The sequence below is a fragment of the Anoplophora glabripennis genome, unplaced genomic scaffold (assembly GCF_000390285.2).
Source record: "Anoplophora glabripennis isolate ALB-LARVAE unplaced genomic scaffold, Agla_2.0 scaffold127, whole genome shotgun sequence".
Lineage (NCBI taxonomy): Eukaryota > Metazoa > Arthropoda > Insecta > Coleoptera > Cerambycidae > Anoplophora > Anoplophora glabripennis.
This window is the reverse complement of record NW_019416291.1, coordinates 55,071-64,667: the sequence shown is the minus strand read 5'-3', so window position 1 is coordinate 64,667 and position 9,597 is coordinate 55,071. Positions and strand designations below refer to the sequence as shown.

Sequence of the window (9,597 nt, the reverse complement as noted above, 5' to 3'; positions counted from 1 at the left end):
TTATTACAGCATTTTAAAACGTCCCAGTTGTGTTTTTTTAATTTATAAATTTATTATAGCCATGGAATTAGACCCCTCGTCTACGCTTATGCTATGACGTTTCTCAGGACTGGTAAATCAAGTCCGTTTACACCTACTAAAAAAGCATTTCCCTATTCCCTACCAAGTGCAAAAGACAGAGATAGAATATAGATCGACGTTCAGTGTAACTCAGTCTATAGAAGATTATAGATTCTATCGATGTGCGTAGCAAGCGGCACAAAGATAAATAATATTGAACCGTATAAAAATCATTTTATATTTTATACACATTATGGTAATAGTGTTTTTATATTATGTCAGAATCACTCTCTATAATTTCGACCGCGGAGTATAGACTGTTCACGTTTCGAAAAACTGACTAAAGTCAAATTAACCTTAGTTAATTTTTCAATTTTTCTTTATTTTTACATTAATTCCAGCATAAAATTTCACGTTTAAAGTTTGTCAATTTGAATTTTTGATAAAGAAAACAGCTTGGAAAACAGATATTTAATTAAATAAAAACAACCAAATTTAATATACGTTGCCATTAATTATTATAACTTTTACCCTTAAATTGAAAGGCAGAATTAAATCATTTTCTTTAAATTTGATTAGAATAAGGTTTTTATTTGCCTGAAATATATTTTAATATTACTTAATTAAGAAATCAAAATTCAGGAATTCTCTCAGGTAAATAAAACGCTACTAATATTCAAATCTAATTCTAAGGGTGCCATACATGCTAACATATAACTGCTCGAGTCAAAATGCATATACAATGTGACCTCTAATTTACGTTTTGGGACACGATACGAATGATTTTTTTTTATATTCAATGTGCCCCACTATTGTGTAAAAAAATATATTTTTAATTTATGACGCCATTCTTTATAAAAATTACTGCTTGTCCCCAAATTTTTAAAAATGTTAGTATTTCCTTGATTTCATATACAGTGTTCAGCAAGCTCTATGACAAACTTTTACAGATAGTAGCTGGGTTAATTTCAAATATTTTTTCTTATATGAACATAGGACCGACTCGTTTTTGTTGTTTATAAGTTACAATCATTTAAAAAAATATAATTTCATATTCCAATCAACATAACCTGATAAATTATGTTTGCTATAACAATAATTATTATTTGTGTTATTTTGTTTCCAATGTGAGCGCCAAACAAGCAGTCCGAGAACACTGATGAAGATACCCAAATAGACATCAACCTGCCCAGTCTTTAGCGTTAGCGCATCATTTCGTGGATTTCTAAAAGGTAACTCTGCTCTACTTTGATTGAAATATGAAATTATATTTCTTAAAATGCTTGTAACTTCTAAACAAAAACGAATCGGACATGTCTAGATAAGAAAAAATGTTTGAAATTAACCTAGCTACCATTTAAGTTTATCATAGATATTGTAGAACACTCTGTTCTTCACTTCAATTTAAAAAAAATAATTAAAAGCGACCCGAAGGGAAACCTCCCAGTTCTTTGGAATATCGCTAAGAGATAATCAAAAACTTATAGTGTGTGGAACCCTTTACCCTGGTCGACAGCTAGTACTACCAAATTCTAGCATTAATTTTTATGTGTTTTTCTATTCTAAACCTTAGGCGCATAACAAAATCTATATTAAAACGACAACCTCGTCTTTGAGGGTTAACCAGTAGGTTTTCAGTCTCTCGAAGCCGTGATATTCGGCGGCCGGTCGGCCTCTCTTGGGGCTCAGGGCCGAGATCATCACATGCAACGAATTCCACGCCAATCAAGGCAATTTGGAAATATTACACACAACATTAATAAGCCGGGCGGGAAAGAGACGGATATATATGCCGCCATTGCGAGGCGTAGTTCATTTAAATTGTATGTGCTGCTTCTCTGGACGTGCCGGTTTTTTCTCGGAATCAAACAGGCTTAACTTGCGCGTAGCCTGGGCCTGTGTGCGAATACGGATGGCTTGGAGGAACGGTTCGATTTGACCCGAGTCAAGTTGAAACGTCGGCTTCGTCTGAAATTTTATACCTAAGCCCTTTTGAGGCCATTTACTGGTGAAGTTCGTTTTATATCGAGCCGAATTTGCCTTTTGACAACTAACGCAACTGTGTAACTATGGAATTAAACAACTAACCTCACTTTTCATCTGTTGGTATGCCTGAAATTTGACGGTTAATAGAACATGCTTTAATTTTGCAATAATTTGAAGAACGTATTCATACATTTAATTGATATGTACCAGAAATGATGTACTATTTGTACACATTTTTCAATAATTAATTTACAAATGTAAAACAGCTGTGGTTCGAGATTTAACGATTCAGAAAAAACTGGAAGAATAGGGAAAAACTCGTTTTTTCTTACGAAGCAAAAAATGAGAAAAATGAGGAAACTCTAAATAAATCTATTAAACTATTTTCCATGACATACTTTGCTGGAATAAACCTCGATGAGTATGAAAATATAATTTCACAAATGCTTTCAAATCTCAAATTAGTAGAGCTCACAGCGATTACAAAAGGCACATATTTTATTTAATTTTTTGTAAAACGACAAAAATAAAGTCTTAATTTTTCATGAGTAAATAACTAAAAGAAACAAAATAAAAAAACAACACAAACTCTTTGTACAACACAACACAAAACTCTGTAATAAAAAAAATGAATTTTTTAGGGAGTATTTGAGAAAATTTCTCTAAAGATTATTTTCATGAAAAATAACCCTTAACTAATCGACTATCTACAGACTTTTAAATGAAACAAAAAATGAACAAGATACTGTAAATCCCCCAAAATCATCTATCTACAGGGAGGTCAAAAGTCGTTATAGATGATTTCTTCAAAAATGTCATTCGCAGAAAAGTACACTCATTTTATTTTAAAAAAGAAATACCAACGCTAAACAAAATTTTAAGTGAACTTTCAGAGCCCAAAAACCAGTAGAAACAAATTATGGGCCGTCTATGGGCCGTCTTACGAGAGTTGAATTTTTGCTGGGAAAAGCAGAACAGGAAGTCAGTTCTTATCGATAAAGATGAAATTATTTGTTGGCGAAGATCCTACTTAAGATCAATTAGAAAATTCCGTGACGAAGGGAGGAATATTTATTATCTAGACGAAACTTGGGTCAACGAGGGATATACTGTAACAAAAGTATGGCAAGATAAAAATGTAAAAAGTTTTCGACAAGCATTTTTGGATGGACTTTCAACAGGGTTCAAGGCACCTTCAGGTAAAGGGCGAAGATTAATAGTGACACATATAGGTAGTGCCAGTGGTTTTGTAGATGGCGGTTTACTTTTATTTGAATCTAAAAATACAGGTGACTATCACGAAGACATGAACGCAGATGTTTTCGAAGAGTATTTTACACAGATGTTGGATCTTATTCCTCCGGGGTCTGTAATTGTCATGGATAATGCCAGTTACCATTCACGGCAGACCGAGCGGACGCCTACGACTGCTTGGAGGAAAGCCGATATAATTCAATGGTTATCCGGAAAAAACATTTCTTTTGAAACAAATATGGTGAAAAAGGAACTTTTGACACTTGTCAATCTTAATAAAGATCAGAAAAAATATGTTATCGATGAAATGGCAACAAATCGCCAAATAACGGTACTACGGTTACCACCTTATCACTGTGAACTTAACCCAATCGAATTAGTCTGGGCGCAGGTAAAAGGAGATGTAGCGCGAAATAATACGACGTTTAAATTAAGTGACGTGAAAATTTTGTTAAAAAATTCCTTGGAACGAGTAACTGCAGATAACTGGCAAAGATGTATACATCATGTACAAAAAGAAGAGGAGAAAATGTGGGAACTCGATAATTTAATTGACGTTACTGTGGAACCTATCGTTATCAATCTAGGAGACGAAATAAATTCATCAGAATATTCAGAGGATGAATTTTAATATACCAACTTTTTATTTTCTTTATTGTACATTTATACAACACTACATTTACTCACCATAATTTGAATTTTCAAAATACATATATTTTTGTGTGGAATAAAAGTCTATTCATTAAATTTAAATAAATATTTTGATAATAATATTGAATAATTTTATTTGAATTACTAAAAACCCTCTTAACCCGGTTATGATGCTTAAAGTAGCCTCATGTTTTGAAATGCTGTTTTTATGATGGTTATGATGCTTAAAGTAGCCTCATGTTTTGAAATGCTGTTTTTATATTGTTTACTAAACTTATAAGAGAAATGGACCGAGAAATTGAAGCGGCATAGACAAAGACCGATAAATCATAATATAAAAATATTGAATATAAGCACCAGTACTACATTTATTTACGATTTGCATACATAATATATTACCCTCTTTCATTTCTAAACAGACATTTTCTATTTCTGAAGTCTCAACCCTATGCTATATCCATAAAAACCTAACCTCAAACCCTTGAAACATTCTCAAATCCACAAAAAAGTAAGTGGATAGTAAGTAGATTAGACAGATAAAATTACATTCGATAAATTATAAAAATTCAACAATTTCAGCTAAAAAACTCAAACTCAAAATCTATATTATTTGTCGTGCTACTTAAAATATAAATCTGGCATATATTTTCCGTTGTTTAAATTGTTTCTAAGTTCATGAGCACAACAAAGCAGATGGGCGAACAGAAAAGCAAAATTTGTCATTTGTGAAAAATATAATTAATTAAACGGCACACTAGCTGTTTATTGTGATGTTTCTCTAAGTGACACATGTTTTCAAACATATTACGAAATTTAAATAACAGATCCATTGACAAACCTGACGAAATAGTCGTTTGATGATCGAGTTAAATTAGGTTAAATTGCGAAAATTCACATTTCTGTAGAAAAGGTGCAATGTACATTAAAATGTAGATTTAGCAGTTTTATTTATTATCAGAAAAATATATTTCCGTCGCTGGCTACTAGTTAACTGTATATTAACACTTTTTTCTGTGTATTCATCGATGGTTTGACTATACACGTTGTTTTATTATTAACTGTCCAAACTTAAAATTTCGAATTGAAAACTGTTGTGAAAGTAAAAAAACCTACTTACAAAAAGGCTTTATAAAAATTCGATTCGAAAATGTCAAGCAATCAAGTTAAGCATGAATAAAAGAACATATTATTTATAAGACTTCTTTCGTCGTTTTTTGCAACTTGAAATAAACCCCTTAAATTGACTAATGTTGGTGGTCCTGAATCTCGAAAACGAGGCATTTCCGTCACTAAAGTTTGGCCAAGCATTCCAGTTACATCCTGTATAACTGAATTTTCACCGTGGTAAAAATCAATACCCTCGAAAGTGAAACAATGATTTGAAACAATCCAAATATACAAGTTCACTCCGGCCAAAATACGCCGTAACAATGCCGACAACTTGGAACTTGGCAATCTTTAACAAGTAATTGTATTTTTACCACACCCACAACTTCTTAATGAACTTGGAAATATTTCGCAGATCTCCAGTATCATCAACACAGAACACGCGTTCGGCGTATACAAACTAAAAATATATGATTTCTCACACTCGCAGCATTCTAAACAAACAGGAACAGTGCCACCGAATAATTCATTGATATTACAAACCAGACAAATCCATTAGGGAAACAGCGCTTCGAAGGTAAATATTTGCCAGGACACTGATTGTCTCGTAATAGAGGAATACGGTGTATTATTTAAAAGGATAGTATGATTTCTTAAGTACATACGTCGGAATTCCTACATTAGTTTTGAATCGCCGTTAAAACCGACTCCATCTACAGAGGTGTCAAGTTACCCTGATAGAGAGCACACTGGGGCGGTCCGTCAATATTTTTTTCAATGCTTAAAGGAGTTATCTAAAGATAATACAAAAAATTAAAGCGAACAGTCGAAATCACTCGAAATTTCAATGAGTTATAAAGGATGGAACCAAAATATTTTTGGACAGTTCCATAAAATAAACAGGACGCTCCATTATACGAAAAAATGCTTATTTTTTCACCTTTGCGATGTTCATTTGTTTGATATGTGAAAATTCTAGCGCTTCAGGAATTTTTATATTTAACATTTTTTTTCAACAGCTTTAGGTGAAACTGCAATAAGAAAACACGCTGTATACGATAGGCATTCGCAGAAAATTTGCCAGGAAATATAAAATTATGAAATGTTTTGATTTAATGGAGCGTGTGTTCATTCATTGGATACAAAAGTCAAGGAAGGGCAAGGGCAAACAAAAAATTAATGATTTAAACCAAATTTCAACTTATAAAAAAGCAAATTAAAAAAAATATTTTGCTAATTCACTTGAAAGAAGACATACATAATCCATGTCTGAATCTGCTGAGTACATATCTGACGCTTCTGAATCTTCAGTCTTTATAAGCTTTGAATAGAAAAAAAGGTCTGAAGATTTTTTCATTAAAATAATTTCTAAGAGCGATTTTTTATATATTATTAACGGACATGGGCAAACGTAGGGGCTAAAATGCTTTATATTCTAAATTTTAACAAATGTTCAACTTTTTCGATGTTTTCGTTTCTTTTCCTAATTCTCGTACAAAAATCGTTTTTTCCGCAACCTAATTTTTTCAGATATTTTGGACTTCTGATCATCATAAAAGATTCATAAATTCAACATTCAAAGTTGTATTCCTAGTTAATTTTCCACCAGAACTTATTTTTTAAATTCCTTTGCAAATTTTAGTTTATAAAGAAATGGTTATTGAATTACCAACTAATTCGAATGCGAAAGAAGAAAGTCTAAAGATTATACTAAAATCCTTACAATTAATCTGATAAAGTCATGTATATTCTCTTCATGCAGCACTGAACTACACCCGCAATATCAATGGAACATTTTATATCTCATCCAGATTAATTATATTAATCAAACAACGTAAAAATAGTCTATCCAAAATATTAATGAAAAAAAAAATGTACCCAACATCTAAAAAATCAAATAATGTAAAATTCCAAAGAGATTACTTATCTCTTTGAGGTTGTAATGAACCACAATAGATGAGATTATATGTACGTTTGTTAAATTTTGCTTCCCAAAACCTGTACCAATCATTTAGATAATCTAGTCAAATATTTGTTACTGAATAATAACTCCTTATTTATTTTAAATACGTGAGTGTATTTAAAACAAACTATTGGTATACAAGCACCATAAACATGTTTTTTGAACGCGGGATCTTTCCCGCTTTTTTGTTTTTAATTTTCCAAACTAACGCTAAGTCATATTCCCCTTTCGATACAATTCGAGGCTTTTACTGCAACGTAACTAGGGGAATCCGCAACCCACGGCAACACGAATTCAACCCCCAAGTTAAGTCGGATCGGGACGCCCCTGCCGTGCGGGCCTGGCCCTGCCGCCCCGTCGCACATCTGGACCGACCCGCAGCATCTCCAGAAGCACGGCAAACGAGAAAACGAAGCCGAATAACGACCGCGTGAAAGCTTCTCGTCCGTGCAGAAGACCCGCGTACTCGGCGGCCGACCGCAAAACCAACAAAGCAGACTTACCGGGTAGTACATTCCCTGAGGAGGAAGGAAAAAAGCGCCGGCACCCCACAGTTTGGCTGCTTTCGGGAACAGTTCACTTAGGAAAACACTGCACGAGGCAAAATGGAATACTTTCGAGTTATTGGCACTGGTTGCGGTGGTGGTCGAGCTATGCCCGCCTTGTTTACATCGGCTACTCCTTTCAGATATAAAAAGTAATGTATCTGTGTTTGGTATGTGGCCTGTCTGAAGAACAACGCCCGAACAGATAGGCAGGGTGCTCTGTCTCAACTACCCTGGCGACTTAGCTGTTGAAGCGGCCGGCAGAGGCGGAGGGGCACATGCTCGTGTAGCCTCTGGGTATATGGAGGTGGTGGGGTCGATCAATGAACGGAGAGGCAACGCGCGCATCGCCAAGACTGAGGGATATCGTCAATTCGACTGGTTCGAAGAGCAACAGAATCGCAACTGAAGTGAAGTAAAATAGATAAAGGTAAATATGTATGCAAGGCATAATTTTGGGGAAATACTAAGTCAAGATAAAATGAAAACCTAAAAATGTTTTTTTCCATTTATACAGGATTTTAAAGTAGTACTTACCAAATCAGTTTCCTTATTAAAAGGCGGAGAGCTGATATTTTGCTTTCACATTTTTACGATACTTTCAGTAAAGCCATATTCATCTACTTTTCTGTTAGACATAAGCAAGGCTAATAGCTAAGGTATATTGTAATAAAATATGTAGTTGCAAACTAAAGAAATTATTTGAAACAAGACGTCAATACTGTTTTATAAATTAATTTTTTTTTATAGGTAAATGTAGTCAAACTCGTAAAAAATTAATTCAGTCTTTGTTTAATCGACTTTTTTTATTTTAATTTACATTTTATACAGGGTGTTAGAAATTTGACTGCCTTAATTTTGAACAGACTATAGAATACAATAAAATAAACAAAAAAAACCTTATATGACGGGTTCTAAACTAAACCATTTCCGAGAAAAAAATTATCAAAATCATCAACTTGATGTACAAAAGTTCTATTAATTAAGGAATATTGACATAACTGCGAGCATGGAATACCATAAAATATAATGTTTCACTTTATTAAACTTCAATTATGCTTAATTCTAAAAAATAATTAGCGTTGTAATAAATTTAAAATTCGATAAAATTCATATCGAGCAATGTGACAACGGCGAGGTGTTTTATTAACACGAGGTACTAAGGGGTCCAGCAACCACCAGTACCAATTCAGTTGGTATCTGGATTCGACAGTGTTGGAGTGTTTTTGCGTACCACTATTTCCTCTTCTTGAAGTGTTTTCCAGCGAGTGCGCGAAAATTGGATTCGAAGGTGTCGTGCATGCATCGAAAATGGTGGCGGACATTTTGAGCATATGTTGTCGTTTGTTTTGTATTTGTGCATTTAAAAATTACTGAATTTTGCTTTTTGGTAAGTACCTATATTATTTTTAATACGTATGATTATTTGGACGACGTGAATCTTTGGGTACTTTAATTACATATTTTTGAAATTCATAATTTGATTAAAAGTTAAGTTCCTGTTTTAAGAGATTCATAATTACTAAAATTCGAGCTAAAATTTAAGCACAACAGTATCTTCGTACTACATTTTATTTTATTTATTTAAAAACTGGAAAACAAGTGTCTTGAAATTTACTAAATGTTTCACAACAATAGTTGTTTACATTTTTTCCGTAGGACAAGTCCGTCGCGTGCACAAGTGGTGTGCATCAGTATGTTAAGCGCTGTTGTCACGTTGTGATGAAATTCCCCAATATTAATACTCGCTGTATTTTGAAAACTGTTAATCTTACGCCCTTGTAATATACGACTTTTTTGGTTCGTTTATGATTACACTATATCATGCTGAGGTAATGGTCGTCAAACTCCTTACACCCTGTATGGTAGAATTATTTTAAAAGGTAGTTGAATGAAAAATCGCCTGTTTTGTGACAAACCGCCGATCCACAATGACTTTATAAAGGACTGTGACGTCAATAGAGGTTTTTGCCATAGATTTGACAGTATAATATGGATGGAATGTAGAGAGAGAGACAGAGGTAAGGGGCC

General features: G+C 33.5%; 1 protein-coding gene across 2 annotated transcripts in view; it reads right to left on the bottom strand.

The window, feature by feature from the left end:
- Positions 1-9,597, bottom strand: part of LOC108903600 (RNA binding protein fox-1 homolog 1-like) — a 120,305-nt gene that overhangs the window by 102,363 nt on the left and 8,345 nt on the right. The window contains exon 1 of one of the 2 annotated variants that reach the window (XM_018705829.2): positions 7,525-7,821. The exons of the other annotated variant lie outside the window; for it this stretch is intronic. Coding sequence (XP_018561345.1) covers positions 7,525-7,536 — 12 coding nt within the window. The 5' untranslated portion in view covers positions 7,537-7,821. Of the gene's footprint in view, positions 1-7,524; positions 7,822-9,597 lie in introns of those variants that run through there. 2 annotated transcript variants of the gene reach the window in all.